At 41.7% G+C, this 25,167-nt stretch overlaps 2 protein-coding genes across 4 annotated transcripts in view; both read left to right on the forward strand.

Moving 5' to 3' along the window:
• Nucleotides 1-861: 861 nt before the first annotated feature.
• Nucleotides 862-16,859, forward strand: LOC310870129 (CYFIP-related Rac1 interactor B-like). Its single transcript, XM_083781199.1, has 11 exons — nucleotides 862-1,050; nucleotides 8,554-8,630; nucleotides 9,517-9,638; nucleotides 10,050-10,155; nucleotides 10,521-10,657; nucleotides 11,292-11,369; nucleotides 12,568-12,684; nucleotides 13,014-13,093; nucleotides 14,027-14,153; nucleotides 15,486-15,556; nucleotides 15,927-16,859. Exons 2-11 carry the CDS (start codon nucleotides 8,555-8,557, stop codon nucleotides 15,994-15,996), a joined length of 984 nt encoding a protein of 327 aa, XP_083637325.1. The 5' UTR covers nucleotides 862-1,050; nucleotide 8,554; the 3' UTR covers nucleotides 15,997-16,859.
• Nucleotides 16,860-19,885: 3,026 nt separating this feature from the next.
• Nucleotides 19,886-25,167, forward strand: part of smg7 (SMG7 nonsense mediated mRNA decay factor) — a 35,236-nt gene continuing 29,954 nt past the window's right edge. For all 3 annotated transcript variants that reach the window (XM_083782329.1, XM_083782330.1, XM_083782331.1), the window contains exons 1-2: nucleotides 19,886-20,004; nucleotides 23,475-23,506. In XM_083782329.1, the coding sequence (XP_083638455.1) occupies nucleotides 19,979-20,004; nucleotides 23,475-23,506 (58 nt within the window). In that variant the 5' untranslated portion in view covers nucleotides 19,886-19,978. The remainder of the gene's footprint in view (nucleotides 20,005-23,474; nucleotides 23,507-25,167) is intronic.

Raw genomic sequence — 25,167 nt, forward strand, 5'->3', positions numbered from 1 at the left:
ATGCACATTGTAACTATAGAAGTACAGTAAATGCCCCTTTTATCAAAATGTAGAGCATTTACAAATGTATCTATGATGTTAGTGGCTATCAAAGTGTGGTACAGGGCCCCATAGAGGTCTTTCCAGGCTAGGGGCCTCCCAGACTAGGGCCCCATGCATGCAGCAATATGAGGAGCAATTTAATGTCAGTGTTATTCCACCACTTGAAGACTGCAGAATGAATATTCACAATTTCACATCATAGGGTTCACTCTCACCACTCGTATAATTTGTTGACTGGTGTGGCCAGGGGTATGTAATTGGCCCCTCCTTTTTCCCGCCCAAACTTAAATCCCTTGTAAACACTGTAACAACTAGATCAGTGACATGACTAAACCGTTGTTTTCCCTTCTTTTTTGTGTGAAATGTTCCTTTAATACGGCACAGTCAGATGTCAGAGCTGTCCAACAGGTTAGTGTGTGTGTGTGTGTGTGTGTGTGTGTGTGTGTGTGTGTGTGTGTGTGTGAATCTTGTAGCCTGAGGCTACTAACTTTCATTGTAGCCTGGAGGAGCAGTGATTATAGATCTACTATAAATAAAAAAATTACTATTACTAGTACATACTAATACTATAGAAGCCTACTGTAGCCTATTATTATTATTATACTATTACATAATTCTAGATAGCAATACACTGACTGAGCATTGTGGTGCCCACAATAATGTTTAGATCGACACATTAAAGTCATGGCTATATATTACTTACATTGTGGTCCTTTGAGTACTAAGTAGGTAGACAAGACAGACAGACGGACGGACAGAGCACATTTTAGTTCTATAGTTGTGTTGTCATCACTTCCTTCTTTAAGGATCAATTCCTGCTCTGCGTGGTTGTGGGTTGAACCAACCTGCAGCCTGGTCTGTCTGAATCTGTTCTCTAATGTTCTGCCTCTGTGTTCCGGGTTCTAAACATGCAAAGAACAACAACACACACCTAGAAGAAGACAACAAACAACAACACGCACCTTGATTCTATAACGGGAGGGACGCACTTTGATGTTTGTGCTGAAGGTAAGATTGCATTCACGCGTTCACGTCCATGCGATCATCGCCGCGGTGGAGTCAGTTGTGAAGAAACGGAGACAAAGTAACGATTTGACACCCAGGTGGGAACCGACCGGAGCTGCAGACAGAGTTTAAAAACTTGCACGAACCAGAATACCAGATGCATGAATGAATATTAAGTAGCATGTTTTTTGAAGGGGGAAAGATGATTCGACTAGGAATCCGCTTATTATACTGTATTTTATTTATATAAAAGTTTGTATGATTCTTGGAGACTTTCATCCAATAGAGAGTGAGACCCGAAACATTTTGCATATTTTACGTATTTTAAGTTCTGATAATTTATATAATACAGAGATCTGACCGCATGACAGGCAGCAGATAGGTCTACTTTGTTAAACTCAATCATATTTGTATGATTAGTTTTACTACATTTTCTCTTGGCTACTCCCACCACTGAATTTATTCGCCATCGCAAGGTGTCGCTGCGTGCCAAAAAAGAACAGATCTACAAGCTATCAACGCGCCGCAGGGTGACGCGTTGATAGCTTGTAGATCTGTTCTTTTTTTTGCACGCAGCGACACCGTTGTACTACGGAGTATACATAAAGAAGAGGCCCAACATTCAAAAGTAAATGTTACCCTACTTCCTCATCTGCCATCTTTAAAACATATGCCTCTTTAAAATCGTAGAGAAGTTAAAATTATGTAGGCTACGTATATGACACATAAATTATCTGTAGAGGTGTTTGTAGCCTGCTTCCTTCCCTTTCTACTCCACTGTTGCTTTTAACATTATTATTAGTATTCAATCTAGTATTTCTTTATAGAAGCACTGCCATTGACAAGTGCCAGTTGAACTTCATCTTCCCCTTTTTGGATTAAATTAATTCAGGTCTAGTGTTGCTTCTCAAAGTGGGGTGGTCCCCCCAGAAAGAGGTCCTTTCAAACCAGGTCCCCCCATGCAGAAAAATGAGGAACTGTTTAATTCACTGTTATTTCAACACTAGAAGACTATATTGGGGGCACAGTTGCAGTCAGTAGCGCTGTCGCCTCACAGCTATAATGTCCTGGGTTCAATTCCCGCTGGGGATGCTATGGGCGCTGGGTGTGCAGTTCTCTTCGTGTCATCAGTGCCCATACCCTAGGTGGGGTTGGAAAAAGGGCCTTTCTGTGTGGAATTTGCATGTTCTCCCTGTGTCCCCTGTGGTAGGTACCCTCATGGCTGGACATGTTTTTGCAGGTCCGGGTACTAACGTATAGAGCCATTCTGACTTTTATAGTGAATGAAGGACTATAACTTCAAACAGTGCTGCATGGATTTGATTAGGTCACACTGACAAGATTGAAGATTACTTGCATATCAACTTTCACAGGTCACGTTAGGTCATGTTAAAAATCGCTGTTTCACAGTTATAAACATGTCATTACCATTTGAGTAGGCTACATATAGTTGCTATATGTGTTTTTTTGGGGTTTTTTAGTACTTGGACTGGATTGAGAATTTGAGATGGTCCGGGGGCTGTAATTTGCCCATGTATGGTATAGACATGTAGAATTCTATAACAACAAAAGCAGTCTGTGTCATGTTGTTGTTCATGATTATCTTTTTTTATAGCAAATTGCAGGCAAAAATTATGGAATATAAATAACCCTCCTATGCCACATGACTTACAAGATAATTTGTAGTAGGCCTACCTAATTTGGTGAAAACAATTCTGTTTTGTGACATTTGCAGCAAGAGTGACATTTGCAGCATTTGTGAATTGAATTAATTGAATTTGTGAATCCCTTTTGTTTCTGGGTTGTTTAGAGTAGACAAAGACCCTCCTCAATGTGGGACCCACATTTAGGGTGTTTTGATTGATTGAAATATCTATTAACAGTTTGCAGAATTACAGTACATTTCAAGCACAACTCAATACAAAGACTGTGAACTGTAAGTGGAAGACCCAATAAAGCATTACACTTGTTTACAAGAGGGTCCACCTTGTTCAAATCATCAAAACATTTAGAGACGTACAAATACACTTCTATATAGCCAAAAACAAAAAGAGAACAGGAATTCATCATAAAGGAGGTAAAAAGGGAAAAGAACATATACTGTGAGAGGGGGAAAATGTCTTCATGACTGCAGGGCGTTCCACATTTTGGTGGCATAGGAGCGAAAATAATTTAGTCCCTTGTTTGTGCCGAATCTGGGTTGCACATGGTTTGTTGCACTCCCTCTGGTGTTGTGGGTGTGGACTTCGTTAACATTAAGGAAGTATTTAGTCAGGTACATGGGTATCTTGGTGGTGTATCGAATCTTGTGGACCAGACCCATTGCAAGATGCTGTACTCTGTCGTCGACCCTAAGCCATTCCAGCCTGTCAAAGTGGGCAGGGGTGAGGTGGGTTCGGGGGGTGAGGCCAAGTACGAGCCTGACCAGTTTGTTTTGGTAAGTCTGGAGCCTTTTTTAAGGGCCTTTGAGGTGCACGCATAGTCAAAGAAACCTTGTACGTGAGGACCAGTGAGGAGATCCTGTAAAGGAATCTTGTTCTTTGGTTTACTTTTTTTGATTATGTTGGTGGCCATTTTATCACCAGAAAGATTAGCCTCCAGGATGGAACCTAGGTAGGTAATTTCATCTTTTCGTGTGATAATATTGTCACCCACTCTAACCAAGAAGCCATCTGCCTGGCTGAGATTACTATTTGATCCAAAGAGAATGGATTCAGTTTTTTCCCAGGTGCAAAGATAGTTTGTTATCAGTGAGCCAGGTGCAGATTCTACAGAGTTGAGAGCTGAGGGTCTTTTCAACCTGCAGTTTGTTCCTGTCCGAGACTAGCAGTGCTGAGTCATCTGCAAACAGGAACAAGTTGCAGTCACAAGCTGATGTCATGTCCTTTACATATATTAGGAACAGTAAAGACCCTAGTATGTTTCCTTGTAGAATGCCACAGCTCACATCAGTGATAGCTCACTGATGTGCTATCAAAATCAATTACTTTTAGCTTGTTAACCAGTATGGAGTGGTTCACTGTGTCAAAAGCGGTGGTCCTGCTTGACCATGCCGCAGTATTTGAGGAGGCATGTGTCAGTGGAGTGGGATGTTCTGAAGCCAGATTGGAACTCGTACATTAATTTATTTGTGGCAAGATACTTTTCAACCTGTTCATAGACTATTTTTTCCAGGGAATATTGTCATGGCCAGTGGCCTTGTGGGGTTGGAGGGCACTCATTTCTTAAGTACCTCATCAGTTGTTACCATAACTAGTTTAAAATCGTCTTTACAAACATCTAGATTTCTGTAGAATGTTTGAATGTGCTCTACACCAAAGAGGCAAGAGCCCAGATTGGGAGGGCAGTTTGTAAAGAAGATGTTCAAGTAGTTGGCCACATCAAGCTTGTCAGTGATGAGAGTGTCGTTCGATTTGATGTTTATGTTTGAAAACCTGGTTTTCAGTTTTTGACCGCAGCCTATAGTTGGTTGTTGAGTAGCTTCCAGAGCTCCCGTGGATTGTTTTTGTTTTCCTCAGCTTTATCATTGATAAAATTTCTTTTAGCTGATTTGGTCATGGAAGTAACAATATTTCTTAGCTTATTTCGTTGGGTTTTTAGGTTGTCCAACTGAGCTTGGGTAGACTGGATGCTGCATTCATTCATGATTCTTGTATAATGTTTTGGTAAAACAGGCCCTCGGCCTTGAGCAAACTTTGGAAGTGGATGGAGCGTAGGGTGCCTGATAGCAATCAACCATAACTTGCAAAACTCTTTATTCTCGAACGGAAAATGATAAAGTTTTGTCTCCACAAAAACCATGATAATTAGAACGTGGACTACTGCACACATCCGTAGTAAAATAATAGAATCTACAAACTACTAAGGTTTTAGTAGGCTGCTTGCCGTGGGTGTGTCTGTATCTCGGGGAACAAACAGGCAAACCAAACCTTGCGATATTTCCGTGCGAGAGTTGGGAAAGCTAAATTGTACTTTTTATGTAAATCAATCGACTGCCACTTGGTAGGGTGGCATTCCCCTGGAGGCTTTTTAGGCATTCTCCTTCACATTTTTACTGATTACTGATCTTTTTTTTTATTCTGTTGTAATTGAAAATAATCAAACAAACAAACCAAGGTTGATGGTATTGCAGTTGAGTTCCCATCATAGCAGACAGTGATGCAACCAGCCCGGACGCTACAAATGAGTAGATTAAAAAAACCTGCAGATCTACAAGTCATCAGTCATGTGACGTGTACGTGCAGAGCTGTAAGAATCATTTCTGCTTTTCAGTCTGTTGCGTGTGGCTGTCTGCTTCAAACCACTTTCAATATGACAGCCATACTCTGCTCATGTCGGTAAACATACACAAATAGATGATTATTAATAGAATATGTTTATATCTACTAATGACTATGTATCATCGCTGTCCGGTCGGATGTGTGCATGTTTAAAGCGTGTTTAAAAGTTAAAAAGTGTTTCAAATGATTCAATGTATTTTATTTAGCCTCAATCTCTTGTTAATACTTTTCATTGGTTCAATATTTATAAAACCCCACAGAGACGGCTATTTTATATTATACTCATTATAGGCCAAAAATTTAAAACATTTTTAATTTAAAAAACAAACGATGACACTATCCTGCGGCAAAAATATAGGCAATTCATTTATGAAAAGATAATTTGAAATAAGGTTTCCAGCCCGACAGAAATGGCATTGTGCAAGATGTCAATGCAGTATAATATACTGTATACAGTATATTTAGTTTGTGTGTTTGTTTATTACCAGGAGTAGTCCCAAAACCTAACTTGCAAGAGACTGCTGACCAAGACGGTGGCACAAAATGTCTCATGTAAAACTAAACCAACAAAATCTTAAAACCCATATCAAAATATAACGGGATTAGTGGTGTTCAGTTACGTTTTATTCAGCCTGGTGGGAGTTGAGAATAATGTTGTTTACCGTCCCTGACAGTAGTAGCAGGTTGTTAAAATAAATGTGCTTTTCTTAATTCATCACATACTGAATGAACAGGAAGTTCGAACCTGGTTCACCGGAAATACACAACTAATATATGACTCAGAGGCTGTGTGTGTGTGTGTGTGTGTGTGTGTGTGTGTGTGTGTGTGTGTGTGTGTGTGTGTGTGTGTGTGTGTGTGTGTGTGTGTGTGTGTGTGTGTGTGTGTGTGTGTGTGTGTGTGTGGATTGATGATTGAATATATAGTATGTCCTCCAGCAGTATGAGTTTAATATGCCTTTTTTGAGACACAACAACAACAAGGTCCATTAAACATTCAACACAAAAAAAACTGGACAAAACAACAGTGCGACAAACAAGGTAAACAACAAATGCATATACTGTACTGAAAATATACAGTTTAAACACATTGTTCGTTTGTTTGTGTAGGACTACACAGGCAAATGGGACGTCAGCCAGGGAGTGGTATAATCATCCAGTTCAATGAGGCCGCCGTTGACTCCATGTGGTGATTTGATGGTTGTGCATTCATCCATGATGTGTTCAACACGGGGCGGGGGGGGCACGCGTTAGTCCGCCGTACCGTTGCTACGACACACGGTGACACGGATACGGAATGATTGCAAACACGTGGAGGATACCACTCACAAGAGGCATAGCAGACCTAACTGAATGAGTGAGCCGTTGCAACACTGTGTGTGTGTGTGTGTGTGTGTGTGTGTGTGTGTGTGTGTGTGCAATGTGCATGCAGAGGCCTGTTTCAACCAGCGAGTTCTAACAGGTCCTCAGTCACAGATCACACCGCTGAGATTTCATATCCTGGCCAATCAGTAGGCTGTGTACTTGTGTAGGCACGTGCATGTGTGTCTGTGTGTGCGTAGTCTGCGCTCTGTGCACGCACGTGTGTTTGTGTGTATTTATTGGTAAATAGTGTTTGTACGTGCAATGATAGTAGTTGCGTAAGGTGAGCCGAGCGTGAGTTTGCAAAAACACACCTTGATGCGGTCGATCCATCCATCCATCTATCCATCTATTTTAATTGCATTTGCCTTCTATTCTTAATCACATGATGTATGTTGTTAGGGTTAGCTTTATGTTAATTATTTGATAAACACCTTTTTTGTGGCTTTCGCCTTTATTTTATATTTTTTATGGAGGGACAGATAGTAGGCTGACAGGAAATGTGGAGAGAGATGGGGGGATGACATGCAGTAAAGGCTGTCGGGATCGGGAGTCGAACCCGCGGCACACTGCCAGACTGGATTACCAGCCAAGGTGCCTGGACCGCTGAGCCACGGCCCAGGCCACCTTGGGACAGTGTTGTTTTCTCTGGCTTCGTACACACATATCAGACGAACATGCTCTGTGCTGTCCGTGTTTCATGCCTGCCTCAATGCTTTTCCAATGGAGGTCACATGGTTTGACCAAACAGTTGTGTGTGATGGGGGAGGGGGGGGCAATCAAACACAAGTGTTTGGTCAAACCACGTGACTTCCATTGGAAAAGCATTGGGGCGGCCATAAAACACAGGCAGAGCACAGTACAGTTGTTCTTTATGTGTGTACGAAGCCTCTCTAGGACCGACAGACAGACAGACAGCATTTTATCTGCTTGTTGTTGTTTTTTCATCACTTCCAATTCCACTTGTTTATGAAATCTGTATCCCGACCTGAAAATGCATTGTTCATTCACTAAAGAACAAAGAACAATGATCCGAATATTTAACACTTATTGTGACCATAGGTCACAAATTACTATGAAAACCTGCAAAACCTGTCAGTCAGTCGATCCGTCTGTCACACCACCATACAGTATATGGGCTTCAGTCCATATACTCGTTATATGTCATGCCACCATATATGGTCGACACTCCATATATGGCCGTCTCCATATATAAAGATCACGACACTGACCTCATCAAACCCTGGATAGCCATACATGGAGAAGACAGTGGATCATCACCTAGATCTGCATAAATCTAGCCGTCCAACAACTCTACATCTGACCTCAAACCTCAAACCCTTAGATCTCTTTATATGGAGCTGACTTGTTCTGACATTCCATATGTTGATCCTTCCCCAGTCCCCACCCGTCCTTCCTCTTCGATGTCCCCCTTTTGATTGATACCTGTCCATTCAAACTCTAGACAGGCCTGCCCCAAAGTTATTAGTGCAGAAGCCGGCGAAAACTAGAGTTCTCAACAAGCCGAAAAATTAAGGCCCGGCCCTACCTGGGCCCTCATACACCCTGTACACTCAAGACACTGCCCTCGCTGTCACCCTTAGATCTCCATATATGGAGCTGCCCTTTTCTGACATTCCATATGTTGATCTGACCTCATCAAACCCTCTACACTCAAGAATATAGTAGTATAGAATGAATTCCATATGTTGATATGACCCCCCATGCCATGCTTTGGCAAGTGTCCTTTTCTTTTCTGTCAAACGAAAACACATAACGTGTGTGTGTGTGTGTGTGTGTGTGTGTGTGTGTGTGTGTGTGTGTGTGTGTGTGTGTGTGTGTGTGTGTGTGTGTGTGTTTGTTACAGTATGGGGAACCTGATCAAGGTGTTGACCAAGGACATTGACAACAACACTGCTGGAAAATTCTTCCTCGACTTTGAGAGTAAGACACACACACAACACACAGTGTACGGCGGGCTATGTTTTCATTACAAAATATCAAATTATTACTATTATATTGGTGTGGGGTCATAATGACAGAATGCATGGTTATACCCATGTGCACCCATGTATGTGCATAATACATATCTCTGCTGTCAGGAAGAAACCTAACTCCAAAATGGAGGAAATATAGAACCTTATATATTGTTTTTAAAACAAAGCAATACTGCTTAATCAAAGTTGGTATTGTGACTGTATATTGTCAATTACTTGCATGAGAGGTGGTGGAGTTAGCCGCTTTAGCAGACAGTTTGATGGTCCAATGGAGTTAAGAGGTTTAGCTCGAAGCACTTTTTACTACTTTTCATTGGTTCAATTTATTTTAACCAACACACAGACGTAAAGGGTTTTCAATAGCACTGATTTATGCAAAAAAATCTAAAACTTAAAAAATGGAGTTAGGTGGTTTCCTCCCGACAGCAACGATATGTGGTTCTCAAACTATGTGTGGAGACACATTTTGCCTCAAGGCCAGGTGTACATTAGGATTTTGTCACAACCACAATGATTATGATGCTTCACTGATTGGACGAATATAATTGGCAATCAGTGATTGGATTGGTTGTTTTTATTGAGCGCCGTTTTGGCAGATTTTTTCTTGACTCCTATTGTTTTGAAAATGTAACAGCCAGTCTACTCAAGAATTCGACTCTACAAATAGCCTAATTAGTGCGATACAAAGTCCAAAATGTGAATCAATTTCGCCCGAATTCTGCACGAACTACGTAGACAGGTTTTAAGTGGTTAATGTACACCTGAAAAGAACATAATGGATGTGATATGTTTTATAATTCTTCATCATAAATGCGTTCTCGTTCCCTCCTCAGATGCCCAGCCCACCGATGCAGAGCGGGAGGTGTGGGACATGGTGAGCAAGGTGCTAATGGAGGCCATGGTTATAATTGAAGAACTGCAGTCCTATACTGGTGCAGGAGATGAGATACGACAGGTAAGCAATACTGGTTCCAATGGTTATTCTGGTTATGAAGTGTGGGAGTGGTTATTTGGGATTTAATTTTTATTTTATCCCACAATTTTGAAACTCATTTTTTTTCACCCGGTGCCGATTGCCTAAACTCTAATTCTGGGTGCTACTCCTCCCTCTGCCAACCTGGGGAGAGCCCCCCAGCTAATGATTCTTAGTGTTTTAACTGTGTGTGTGACTGTGTGTGTGTGTGTGTGTGTGTGTGTGTGTGTGTGTATGTGTGTGTGTGTGTGTGTGTGTGTGTGTGTGTGTGTGTGTGTGTGTGTGTGTGTGTGTGTGTGTGTGTGTGTGTGTGTGTGTGTGTGTGTGTGTGTGTGTGTGTGTGTGTGTGTGTGTGTATGTGTGTGTGTGTGTGTGTGTGTGTGTGTGTATCAGGCTATTCAGAATCCCAGTCAGCAGGGTGTTCAGGACAGAGCATGGGCGGCTGTGGTTCCTCTGGTCGGGAAACTCAAAAGATTCTATGAGTTCAGTCAGAACCTCGGTAAGACAACACTGAAGCGCTTTAATAAGAGCAATAACACAACACAAATTATTATCAGCAATAATACCGTAAATCCTTAAATAGTGACCCGGGCCTGTATTTGTTTCAACTGTAGCGTGTGCCAGGCTTTCATTGGAAGGAGGCATATATAAGAAGGAGGCTTTTTACTCGAGTCGTGACCCATAACAATTGGTCTGTGACCCACAAATGGGTTCCGAGTCCCGACCCACTGTTTGGGAAACACTGGACTAGAGTTCATGACATTTATTCTGCTCTTATACTTTGTAGGCCATTCTGGATAAGAGTGTCTATGGTACATAATGGACTATATCATAATATAAATTCATGTCTAATATTGTTTCCAGAGTGTAGTCTTCGTGCTCTGCTGGCCGCTCTCACCAGTTCTCGCAGTTCTCCCACTCAGCATCTGGAGCAGGAACAAGCCCTGGCCAGGCAATTTGCTGAGATCCTCCATTTCACCCTGAGATTCGATGAGCTGAAGGTACCTCTTCTGACCTCCTCGCTCCTGCCCTCTCCTCTCCTCTCATCTCCACTCCTCTCGACTCCACTCCTCTCCTGTCCCCTCCCCTGCCCGCCTCTCCTCTGTTCGCGTCTCTGCTCCACTCTGCTACTTTCCCCTCCTCTCCTGTCCCTTAAAAACATTTGCAATTTTTGGGGACAGATATAACACAACATATAACAAGTTCAGTACAATACGAGTGATTACCACATTTCAACTTTTATTTGTATTTCCTGGAGTCTTTCACTTTCAAAATGTTAAGAAAAGCAAGAATAGCCTAGCGTATCACATTGCATCGCGATGCGAGGTGTTGTGAGCTTGCATGCGAGGTGTTGTGAGCTTGCAGATAACACTAACGTGTGAGAGACAAAGCAGGGGATTAATTTCTTTAAGAAAAAGCGTTGAAATATTGAGATTTGAGATGAAGTTTCTGCCCAACAGCAGTGATATGTAATACATGGTTATGTCATAAAAAATAATTGTATACTTTTGTGTGTGTGTGTGTGTGTGTGTGTGTGTGTGTGTGTGTGTGTGTGTGTGTGTGTGTGTGTGTGTGTGTGTGTGTGTGTGTGTGTGTGTGTGTATGCGTGTGTGTGTGCGTGCGTGCGTGTGTCAGATGACTAATCCAGCCATCCAAAACGACTTCAGTTACTACAGACGAACCATCAGCCGCATGAGGATCAATAATATCAATGTAAGAAATTCAACACACGCAATCACGCATGCACGTGTGCACACACACACACACACACACACACACACACACACACACACACACACACACACACGAGTCAAAATACGTTCAAGCAATGTATGTAGATGTTTTTAATTTAATTTGTAACGGATTCTAGAGCCCTCATTTATCAATGGAGTGCAATTACTATAATTCGAGCGTGGGTTTTGGCATATGCTCACATCAACGTCATGTCATTTAAATAACACAGTCTTAAATATTCTAGAGAACACCCCGATTTTACGACATAAACAACTGGAATACGACCAAACAAATATGTGGAAATCCAATAAGAAAGGAGTTTCCCCCCTGCTGCCTACCATGTCACACGCACAGTGCACCACACACTGGAAAGAAACAGTGCTAGTGCACGTTAAAGCAGTCATGTAGGCGATCTCCGTGAGTCGGACTGCTGTGACAGCCTGTGAGTGATGCCACGTTAATGAGAGATAGCCTGGCAAGGCAGTAACAGTCATAATCAACGATTATGGAGTGATTGATGAATGAATGCATAAACATATGGATGTGTGTGCTGGGTGGATGTCCATGAAAAGATTTAAACAGCGGCGCCAACAGTCCCGACTCCCAAAAATGATCCTGCATAAGCGCTCAGCCTATCTGATCCAGATCTGCAATTTATCTGAATGTTAAAACACTTATTTAAATGGGTGATATGATTAAGCCCCTAACGCCATACCATTGCAAATAGTAACTTGGAAATAAAATAGGCATGCATGTCCATTTATGCCAAAATCTAAATGTACGTCAAAGTTCAAAGTCACGCTGGAATGATAAATGCAGGAAATGACAGATTTTTTGATGTAAATGAGTTTTTAGACATGCATTGTGAACGAGAGTGATCAGCAAAATCAACACAGGCCAACTTTCCCTGTAATGGAAGTCCACACCAATGTTGTTTGGGTCTGTGTCATATTGAGCAAGAAATAACCTTTCTGTAGTGTAATGTCTCCCCCTGCTGGGTGAGAGTAGCCTCTACAGCCACACAGCAGTCTGTAATTAATCCATTAGAGAGGCCCATTTTAACTGGACTCCTGTCTGGTGGGAGAGGTCATTGAAATCTGGCAAATCAACAAAACCCACACCCACACACGTGTGCGTTATCAGTTTCTTGACAGCTATATTGTTGTTGTTTTTTCAGTCAGAGGCAAATTTTGATGTCAACAATGAGCTAGCCAATCGGATGTCTCTATTCTACGCCAGCGCCACGCCCATGTTGAAAACACTCAGCGATGCAACGACCAAGTTTGTCGCCGATGTAAGCTGTCTGTCTGTCTGTCTGTCTGTCTGTCTGTCTGTCTGTCTGTCTGTCTGTCTGTCTGTCTGTCTGTCTGTCTGGTCAGCTCCCAGTACAACAGCATTAGACTGTGGTTGTACTGGTCAGCTCTCCGTACAACAGCGTTAGACTGTGGTTGTACTGGTCAGATCTCCGTACAACAGCGTTATTGTACTGGTCAGCTCCCAGTACAACAGTGTTAGACTGGTTGTACTGGTCAGCTCCCAGTACAACAGTAACAGACTGGTTGTACTGGTCAGCTCCCAGTACAACAGTAACAGACTATGGTTGTACTGTATGGTGTGTTCCAGAATCCAGATGTTCCGGTAGAAAACACCACAGACTGTTTGAGCACCATGGCGTGTGTGTGTAAGGTGATGCTGGAGACACCGTGAGTTCAATACCTTCTTCTGTTTGTCTCACTTCCTTTATGCACGGACACACACACACGCACGCACTCTCAAGGTAGCACGCAACAGGAGACTGTGCATTTCAAATGCGTTCTCATATACAGTAACTGTACGTATACGGTAGTCTGTTTTATTAGGCGAGGGCCAGTGTCTGGGTAGATATATTGTATGTTAGCTAGTCCTACTTCACAGTGTGAAATGTTCCGCAAATTTGATTCACCCATGCATAACAAACAGCTATAATTTCTGTAATGGCGACCATGATTTTACTTGCATTGGGGGTAATGTACATACATGATTTTATTTTATCATGAAAAAAGACATGAAGAGCGTTCATCCTAAACATGCAGCTATTTATAACTACAATCAAATGGTGTTCAATAGAGAAATTGACTGAGAGAACTGGTAAAATACTGTACAAAATCACTATAGGGCTTATTTTGTTGCATTCCTATGACAGCAAAGAGGCATTGTTTGTGTTGTCACTGAAGTTTGAATCATTCCAATGTCAACGTTAACTCTAACACTAATTTAAAAGAAATAGCCGAATGAATGAACTGTTGTCTCTAAACACTCTCTCTCTCTCTCCAAACACATCGGGGAGACTCCTCTCTCCTTGACAATAAAAGCGGACACTCAATCAATGTAAATTTACCGGAATATCGCCTGGTCCATTCACACATTGAGCTGTTTGGGTTGAATCAGACATTATTACACAGACTACTCAAAAGGAGCTGGCAGTGTAATGTCTGTTGTATGTCAGGTCTTGGATTATGTGTTAAATGCGTTACAGTGCATGGGTGAAAGACATTTCACTCTCTCTCTCTTCAATTCAGTTGGCTTGATTTAATGCAATATTAAATATTATTACAAAATGCTGATTGCGTTGAATGATGATGATGATGTGTCGACAGGGAGTACAAGAGTCGTTTCACCAGTGAGGAGACGGTGTTGTTCTGTCTCAGGGTCATGGTTGGAGTCATCATTCTGTACGACTACGTCCATCCTGCTGGAGCCTTCGTCAGAACGTCCAATATAGATGTACGTATGTTACGCCATGACCTTTCACCTCCATCTGACCGTGAAACCCTAGCCTGACCCTTAACCCCCAGCCTTGACAAACAAACATTCTTGAGTGTACTGTTTGGCTGTAAAATTATATTGTGTGTTTGTTTTCATGCAAGCACCAAAAACACAAGCAACATTGATTGATTGAGGTGTCCAAACAATGGTCTGTTCTTCGTAGCAGCGGTCTGTATCAACCCTAAAAAAACTAACCCTAAAAGAGTTTGTAAATCCTTGAAACAACTAGGATACAGTAATCAATGGCCAAATACTCATAACCTGAACATGGATGTCATTGTCATAATTGTCTCCACCAGGCCGAAGGCATGTGGGGAGAGTATGTTTTGCACTCCGTCCGTCCGTGTGTCCGTGTGTCCGTGTGTCCGTGAACAGCTAATCTCGGCCACCGTTAACCCGGTCGATGCCATATTTTGCACACACACTCCCTGGATGCCAACCATGAACCTCTGCCCCAAACTTTCCAGAACGGCCTGTTATAGCGCCACCAGGAGGCCGCTTTGTGCAAAACAAGTTTTTCGATGCCATATTTTGCACACACACTCCCTGGATGCCAACCATGAACCTCTGCCCCAAACTTTCCAGAACGGCCTGTTATAGCGCCACCAGGAGGCCGCTTTGTGCAAAACAAGTTTTTGCACAGTACACCTACAGATTTTGTCCAAACATCACGCAAATTGGTACACAGTCTCTCTAGAGCCATTCAACGAAACGGGCCTTTCAGATTTATCAGACTCCATCCTGATTGGTTAAGATTGGCTTCCAAAGTTCACAGGAGTGCTCAGTTTCAAACAAAATGCTGCAAATCATGAACACATCGCGTGATTTCCGTGAAATTGTGCACCCACATTCCCACTAGGCCGAGGACGAAATGCCACATGAACAATTTCAACTCAGCCTCAAGGTGGCGCTATAACTGGCCGAAAAGTGTTTTTACCTCTAACTGCACGGATCTGTGGATAACCTGGTGGAGACCTGTGCCCGGAAGGGCACTTTTTCTAGTTATATTATGTTGTCTAGCCAGTCTGGGTGCTATGGAGAAATCAATGTTACATCCAGTGAAGATGTAACATTTTCACATAGTTATTTCATGCATGGATTTCATGCATGTATCAACATGGACTTGCAACATTACTATACAGACATATTTACACAATAACATAACAAATAAAAAAATACCCAGTAAAAAATAAAATGGAGTTTGAAGTGGAATGGATTTATATACGTATCTACAAAATGTTCACTGCTGTGATGTGTGTTTTGATGTGAGGTGCGATGTGTTTCTTTCAGATGAAAGGTTGCATCAAGGTCCTGAAGGAACAACCTCCAAACAGTGTGGAGATTCTGCTCAACGCTCTCAGGTTCAAACACAGATCTTTATGATTATTATAAACTGTTATAAAACTATTGGTGTGTGTAATGACTCAGTACACTGTATTATCGTCAAATCACAACAGAAAGGTCAGCAAACTTCATGTTTAAAATATGATGGTCAGTAAGATCAATTAACATAACACAGCAAAACACAATAATCAATCATATTTTCATATGAAACCATTTATTTGCCCTTCATGAAGATTCTTAAATGAGTATAAAACTGACATAAACATTAGGCATTTCTATGCACATCTCTGTTGTCTTTGTTATAGTGGAATACAGAGTCATTATTATTTCACTGTGAACAATATTCATGTGTCATCAAATCAAATGTAGATTGTGTTTTCTTCTCAGGTACACGACCAAACATCTAAACGACGAGTCTACCTCCAAACAAATCAAGAACCTGTTGCAATCCAATTAACCTGTATACTAGCATTACATATTTGTTTGACTGTACCTGTCTACTGGTACTACATGTGCGCACGTGTACGTCTGCGGGGAAGGGAGGGGCTTTAATATTTTGTTATGAATTTTGCAACAACAAAAGACAAACATGGATGTGATTTTTGTTTGTGATAACCAGTGTTGGGCAGCAACGTATTGCCAGTTTCTAGCATTACTAGTATCACATACTATTACTTTTCCCAGTAATGAGAAGTATAACCAGTTTCTATAACATACAGTATCAGCAATGTTTGTGTTTACACAAACACTCAAAATTGTCCATTTATTGTCAATGGAATTTAATGTTTGTTTTAGGACAACGTTTGTATTTGAACACACACTAAAAGCTGGACATACTGTAGGAGGGACTAGCGCCCCTCTAAAAAGAGCTTTAAGATTTTAACCAAAAACCTTTAAACCAAAACTATCATACTGTAGGCCTATACAGCACCTTTAACAAAACATACTGTAGTAGCTGATGTTAATCTTTCTGCACAATGTCATATACAGTATGTACACATGCTATTAATTGATATGAGTTGTATTAACACAAGTCTCAGGTCATATGATGCTACTGAATGAGTGGAGGTTGCTAGTTTGAAACTGTCAGCTTGTTTTCTTGTTTGATGTCAGACCACTGGAAATATTTAGTTGAACAACGGTACTTAACATGTCATAGTACATTTCTAAAATATACATTTTCTTTTACTATTTGATACATACATTTCAATGTGGTATATGAGCAACATGCATGTACATCCTCATTATAAGAAATGTGATATTTTGCTTTACTTTGAGATGTGTCATTGGCCAAATAAAGTTTTACGCATTTTTGTTAAATGATGTTTGATTTGTTGTAAAACATCACGAGAACTATATACAGTATAACTGTTAATACAGGGGTCCCTGGTCCTGGGTCCACTAGGCCTCTCGGGTAATCCTCCCAGGCTCCCCTGCCAGGGTGGGACAAGCCGCAGATCCCTTTTGTTAGAAATAGAAACACAGAAGAAAAACCTGCTGTTGTGTGTGTGTGATATTAATATGAAGTGCATTGAGGTTACACTTTGTGTATGACCTTTACACACACACACACACACACACACACGTGGGAGAGTTGTTTTAGTCAACAGAAATCATGATTATAAACATATTTTATTGTATTTATTGTGATTGTTTCTTAATATAAATTCTATACACTGCAGTATTTGGAATGACACTAAATGTATCACATTTTTGCATTGTGTAATTCCCAGTAGTGGAAGAAATACTCTTTTTAGTTAAGTAAAAGTATAGATACCACAACTCGCCTACTTGACTAAAATAAAAATCACACTGCCTAATGATGTCACTGCTTAAAGCAAAAGTCCATAGATTTGGCTGCGACATGACATCACGAGTGGGGGCCTGTTGATTTTTGGGGGCTTGCTGATTTTTGGGGGTGCATGAATAAGACGAGTCCATAGACTTGGCTGCCACATGACGTCATGTCTGAAAAACCAGATGTTGGAGGGGCCAGCGCGCAAAATAAAATAGTAATAACCAGTAAGACGCCTGAGGGCATGCCTTCTCGCCCTCGCTGCTCGAGCGCTGGCGCTTTGGCATGGGGGGTCAGATCAACATGGAATTAATTCTGTACTGGCCATATAAGGAGCATGCTTGTGTACAGGGTTTGATGAGGTCAGATCAACATATGGAATGTCTCAGGTCAGCTCCATACAGTATATGGAGATCTAAGGGTGGTAGTGGGGACATTCTCTTGAGTGTACACTGTACAGGGTTTGATGAGGGCCCAGGTAGGGAGGTAGGGCCGGACCTAGCCTGACCTAAGCAGAGACATTTCTGGCCTAGATGGGAGGGTCGCGCCTCAGAAAAGCGCGCACCCTGATTGGATCTCATCGATCTGTCCGTCACCCCCGGCCCCTCCTCTCCCCCCTAGTGCAGCGTTATGTCACATAATTTAGAGCGACGCCCACCCGGAAGGGTTGACTCCCACTTTTAGACTGGTTCAGCCCACGGCTTTTTCCAGGCTTTCATCTTTCGCGCAGACGAAATGAAAGCCTGGGTATCGAGGCTAGGCCGGACCTTACATTTCGGGCCTTTTGAGAACTGGCGAAAACTGGCGCCCGGCTTTGGGGCAGGCCCGTGACATCTAGAGTTTGAATGGACAGGTGGGCCATTTCACCCGCCGGCTGGCGGGTGAAATGCACTAATAACATCTCCATCCCTGATGATGTCACATGATGTCACGAGACCTGGGCACCATATGGTGCCCAACAAACACACTGACATGATTCCATAGTTAACAGCGACCTTCAGTCGCAATAATCTAAATATACTTACAGTACCAGAGTAAAAGTAACCTCCTTGGCTACTATGCAGAATGTACACAAACAATTTGATAAGGTTTAGCATGCCCCTTGTTTGTTACCTGTAAGCAGGGACGTACTGCAGGGCCTCTAATTCAGCCTGGTAATGGAGTTGAAGAGGTGAAGCCCTCCGACGGCGCGGACTCAAATACTAACCGATGAACAATGAGTCGGTGACAGTGATTTGGCCTCTAATTCAGCCTGGGAAAGGCGCGTGGCCGAATTTTATAGGCCTATATTAAAACCGGCCTGATATCATACCATTTGTCGACTGTCTCAAGTGACGTTTTTTAGTTTTTCAGTATAGGGTGAGAGGGAACGTGGGTTCTGTTTTTTTGTCTTTTTTTCCTTTCCTTTTTTTCCCTCATTGGATTTAGTTGTAAATCAAATATAGCTCATATTACATTTTGTAATATTTTGTTTTAATATCCTCAGTGATGTATCCCAAGGTCATCCCATTAGGCCCTAATGGGACTGATCGAGGGTATAGTACGTTTTTCCCTAATGATTAGGGAAAAACCAGGTCCACACAATCCGTTGGAAGTACTCCAGAACTACTCTGCCAGGGCTGGGATGTACGCTTCTGGGCTTCTGGCGCATGGAAGGACTAGGCTCTGTGGGTTGACTCCTTACTCTAAGGTTGACTCCTGTCCGGGCCCTAGCTCCTACGTCTCACCAGGTCCACTCCTGCTCTCACCAGGCCCAGGACCTGTGCATTGCACCAGAGTCCCAGAGTCCCAGCACCAGACACTTCATTCAGGAGTGGTGGGCAATGGTTCCGCAGACTCCAAGAAGGTGGTGCTGCGGGCTCCGCTTCGCTTGCTGCTTGAATGGCATATAATTGGACAAAAAAGAAATATGCAGAATGTCTCATAATTTCTCTAAAATGTTACACATAGTGTTTGTAGATATTTCCTTTTCTTTTTTTATATTCTAGAGATTAAGCATAAATAAATTGGTTTCATTTATGTTTTTAAATAATTGTAGTGCACAATGTAGCCTACTCAAGCAAAAGCCTACCTTACGTAAAAATTGTACAGCACTGAGTAATGTAAATGTATTTAGTATACACTGACTGCACAAGTCACAACTCACAAGTACTAGTAGGCTGCGGCAAGTTAGGGTTTCCGAGGCTTTAACGCAGAAGTGGTGGAGTGGACTGGACTCACAGGAGCTAGAGCTCGCCCGCTTCGCGCTACAGATGTAGAGCGTCACTTGACTGTCACTCGGCGTCACTCGGCATTTCTCGGCTTCCCTCTGATTCCGGACTGGAGAGGCCCTGGCATAGGGTGCCTGTTTTGCCCCTGTTCAGTTTATTATTTAAAGGAAGCTATTCCTCCTGAAACACTTTTATTATAAAACATTTTTCAACTTCACAATTATTTGTTTTTCCTGGTATTTTTTCACAGCTGCCCATGTTATAACCTCAATTAATTATAATAATAATACAAATAATACGTGTTTAAAACTTCAAGGGCATTAAAGTTCCCGCAGAGTGACAGACAGAGGAACAACATGGCGGCGGGGTTAGCATTAGCATTAGCATTAGCTTGCGGGTCGCTCGTTGTGTGAAACACAACAACATCCGCCAGGATGAACCTCTGCGCGTCCTATTTACGGTACGTTTAATTTAAATGCTTTTGCCTCGTTATGCGGCCCGTTTGAAGCTTATAATGAGTCCGCATGTGTGTTAACTAACGAGTCGTGTTGTTTTGTTGGTGGCCAGCTAGCAGCATCCTGCTAGCTGACATCACGTAAACAACAAAGTCCCAGCGCTCGTAATAATGAGCAAAACGTCATTAAATAATATCAGTCATATCATTTCTGCTTGCAACGGCTTTTCGGTTCATTGTGTGTGTTTTTAATGTTGGATTCAGTTTTTATTGAATGTGTGTTGGATTGTGTTGGCTAACGTTAGCATGCTAAGCATCTAGCTATCAGCATCTCTACGCAGATATCAACTGTTTATCATCAAACAGTAGATTGTTAATCTGGCATTGTGTTGACATGATTGACCGATTGTTAATCGGATATTCATCAATCTGTTAAGAGTGGCTGTGTTTATTACTCTAAAATCGTGGCGATGTGATTATCTGATAATCAATGAATGTGTTCATTAATTATTTGAATCTGATAAACAGTGGGTTTATTTAGTATTCTGTTAAACAGTGGGTTCTTAATCTGACTAGTAGTGGCCAATCATCACCATTAAATAACCCAGGTCGGTCCCTGTATTATTTCTACACTGTACATCAACGCCAAAAATAGCTGATCTACAAGCTCACAACGCATCACGTAGTACTAGTGATCAGATGTCTTGTGAGCTTTTAGATTTGCTATTTGGTGTGTGTGTGAGGGTGGAGGGGAAACTCCCCTCATCATCCCCTCCACCCACCCACACACACACACCTGGGAAGGGGTTGTGCTGTTCGTGGGTGGTGATCATGGGGGCATCTTTTCAATTTCCTAAACAGTGGATGTGTTAATCTGATGTTTTGTTGGTGGCCACTGGCAAGCTAGCAGCTATTATAGACTGCTTGCCAATTTTATTATTATTGTATAACATGTTCAACAACCCCCCCCCCCCCCCTCCACAAAAAAGGATCGTTGATCAAGAAGTAATGTTCTGTTTACCAAAATTACCAGTGTGTTATCGCTGTCTTTGAAAAAGTGCAAATAGTACAGCGATGCAGATAGCCTGCGTCCTGCATCATTAGACTCACTAAATTGAGAAGGGACACAATCTGTACTCAGTACTGTACTTTTAACTGTAATGTTGTTGAAGTAGTTGAAGTTGTTGAAGTAGACAACCCCCAACCCATTACATTGAAAACCTACTTACATCACTGTGTGTAGCTTTCCGCCTTACTGATGTCTTCTCTGTGCAAGCTGTCCACTCCACAGTACAGAATAAATTATCTTTCGCCACAACTGATTTGAGTGATTTCAGACTGATTTCAGTAATTTGGAGTCCATAGAAGGCAGCACTTCTTGTCTTCTATGAAAGCATGTTGCACGGCGACAAATAGATGATCTAAAAAAGCTGTCAATGCGTGTCATGTTTAGGTTATAACTTTATTATTATTTTAAACATCTGAGCTAGACTGCCAGTGTCTTTGGCATTAGTTCAACATACAGTTAGCCGTGATGCCATAGGCAGTGATACCCCCCATGCCCCACCACAGATGCTGGTGTTTGAACTGCATTATTAAACTGGATCGTCTTTTTTTCCCTTTATTAATAGTACACTGTATACAGAGAGACAGGAAACAGAGAGACATGCAGCAACTTAAGTCTACCAGTCTCGGGAATTTAACCTGGGACTCTCTGTCTGGCATCAGAGCCTATGTGGTACGCACATTAACCACTCTGTCTTCGGCACCCCAAATCTGGATCATCCTTTTCCTCTGGAACCAGGAGAACACAATGTCCCTAATTTCCAAAAAACTATTATAAATGTTGACTTGTCATGCAGCCCAATACTTGTCCTCTTTGTGTCAGTTTGAGTTTGCTCAGGCACAAACTCAGAGAAGTGTACTGTGTTAGTGGATGTTGTATTTATTGATTTCCCTTGGCTTGATAGTCTGAACTGGCATTTTAGACTGGATGATTTTCTGAAGTGTTCGTGAGCCCATGATATTACTAGTATGCATAATGGACAGAATTGTGTGGGGTTTTAACCACTAAAGCCCTAGTATATACGTCATTGTGTAGAATACTGAAAATAGCCGATCTGCAAGCTCGACAGCTCGCGTAATGCGATGTGAGCTTGTAGATCGGCTATGTTTGCTATCTTTTAACATTTCTGAAAAGCTTTGCCCATAATGAACCAGATTTTGAAAGTATTGGTTTTCACCATTCTTGCCCCTTACAATTATGTGCAGAGATTTCACACAGTGAATCTCTCCCCATCCTTGCTTGTGAATGACTGATCCTTTCTAAAACACCCCTTTTACCCTGAATCATGATACTAACTTGTTTAAATAGTTTACCTGTGAAATTTTACAAATACATTTTACAAATTCATAATAAGCACATATTTACAAAAGCTAGGTTACACAGTGAGTGCCAAGTCTTTTGAAGGGGAGGGGGGTTATGTTCCAAATTCAGGAGCTTGTTGATGGTTAGTGTTTTTGATAGTTACTGGGTTGTTGTTGGTTACTTTACTGGGTTAGAGCTGGTGTCATTACATGATGCTCAGTGGCCTTGAGGTTAGAGTGTTTGTCTAAGAGGTTGGTTGAGTCATATAGAGCCAGACCGATATTTCTGTTATGTGTGTATGTGTAATGATTTTTAACCAATTTCAACCTGGTGTCCGTATTTTGACCATGTCATTTTAGGTGAACATGGCCGATCTGCAAACTCACAAGCATTCTGTAGGCCTGTCACAATTATTACATAACTAATCACAATTATTTGAGATAATCGCTATTATTTTTGCATAATCGTCAATTGTTTCCATGAAAAATGTCTACGTTAAGTATTCAAACATCTTTGTTATTAAATGCGTCAGTGATTTCTTTGTATATGTAAGTTATTTGTCATATCTGCCCTGTGCAATTTGTGATTACAAAGCCTAAAAGGGAAACAGAAATACAAATTCAATGTAAAGTTCCAATGTTCAATGCAAAAAACGCAATTAAATTGTTAATCGCAATTATATTTGTGTGACAATTAATCGTCAACTTCAATTTGTAATCGTGACAGCCGTGGCGTTCTGGAATTTTAACCACATGCCAAAAACATGGATGCCAGGTTGAAAGCGGTTAAAAGTACGCATCGGCTGCATAATTGCAGTCAGATACTGATGTCATCAAAATAATGTTATATCGACCTAACTGTTAAATCGGTCTGGTTTTAGTTACGTCACTAGTAGAAATATTAGTGAATCACACTTGTTGACAGTGAGAGCTGTGTGTATGTGTGTGTGTGTGTGTCAGCTACTGAACTTCTGATGGATTCTTTATAAAGAGAATACAGCTGATGAAATTATTTCCACTTTTACACAGATTGATGAACCTGCAGTAGTTTTCTCTGTTTGTGTGTACTAATCTGTCTCTCTCTATCTCTTATGTTTACATGTGAGCAGGCAGGCAGAGGCCCTGAAGGCAGACATGACGGGTATGTGTACGATAATATCCTTTTTTTGTTTACTGATTTCATAAGCATTTTGTTCCCTCTGTGAACCCAGTACAAATATGAACATTTCAACCCTGATGCCATGTTTATTCTAGTGGTATAGCTGTTTGTGTCCAACTCTGTATGAGTATTCTATTGGTACAGTGAGCGGTACCCAGCTCTTTATTCTGTGGTGGTCTTTCTTTGTTGAAACTCCTGCTCAGCATTCGCATGTAGAAAATCAAGGTCAGCGTCATTGTTGATTGATTCCACATTGTCATTGAGCCCCAAACTTCCACACTACGGCCCAGACGGAATGAGTCTGCAGTCCTGACTCCTGACTGGGGTGGTTTGGGTGTGAGGGCAGTCCACAGCAGCACAGCTGGGAGCCAGAAGAGAGGAGAGTCTAGGTCAGGTGTGCACAAAATGTAGATCGCGATCTATCAGTAGATCACAAAGGCTGTGCAGGTAGATCACATGACCTCTAAAAAATATTTAATTTAAATGTAAAAAATATATGTTGATATCTGCCACTTGAATTAAGGTGACTTGATTGATTGACATCAAATAAAGGGCCTGTCAGCTCAAACCCACAATGCAAGAGTGTTGCTGTCTGTAGTATAGCATTACAAATTAAATACAAAAAAATCCTACCTATTCCATTTCTCCCCCTCCAATTTCCCATTCAAAGTGCATTTGTCTAATATGCAACGCCAGCTCCGCTATTCCAAAGCCCACTCAGGTACATACAAAATACAAACTATTTTCAGCAATGGCATAATATTGTTTTGAAAGTGTCTCTACAGTCAAAAAAGAGTGGTCACCCCTGGTCTAGGTCAAGGTTGTCAAACGCATATTAGGGAGCCGGCCGCACTGGGTAAAACACGACTTCATGCACATGCTTGCATATACTGTACGTAGATTACGCACATGCATTCTCCACCCATACCTGCTCTCTTGTCTTTAAGTCTTTCTTATAGCTATGTTTCGCTTAACAAATTTTGTTTTAATGAGATTACGTGGCAAGCATTTTGGCCTTCTTGCTCTCTTCTTCACTCTTTCTCTCTTGTCTGTCAGGGGTTTGTTTTCCATGAGAAAGTGGGTGAGATGTGAGTGGCAGCAACAGATTTAAAACAACAAGTACAGTGCATCTTTTGATTCAGTGTTTTGTGAAATAACAGCGTAGGCCATCATTGTAAATCCCCATTCCCCATCAATGATGTCACTGACTGATAGGCAGGTCTAGGAACTGTCCACAGCCCTCCTCTGAGACACGGTGGCCCTTTTTCAAATGAAAGAACTTTGGTTCTAGAACTGTTCTGTTCTAGATTCTTGGAACCTTGTTGCTTTCACAGAACGGGCTACAAACCAGGTTGCTTTTCCACCAGTTTTAAGCAGAACGATTAAGCCAGCCTGTGGAGCAATAGTCTGTAGTTGCCCCTGGTTCGATTCCAGCCCTTGCCAGCAATGTGTCAAACATGACCGGCTTTCACAGGGGAAATTGATTTGTCTATGGCAGTTACAGTTAAATTTTTTTTTATTTTATTCTTCCCTTGCTTTTGCCATTGTTTATATGCCATCGGCATCTTCCAATGAACCTGTAGAATAGGTGTACAGCGTACTGAGCGTAGTGTTGTAGGGCTGAGGCACTGCTGTGGGTTTCA

This window comes from Protomyctophum parallelum (assembly GCF_964188405.1).
Source record: "Protomyctophum parallelum genome assembly, chromosome: 14".
NCBI classification, from domain to species: Eukaryota; Metazoa; Chordata; class Actinopteri; order Myctophiformes; family Myctophidae; genus Protomyctophum; species Protomyctophum parallelum.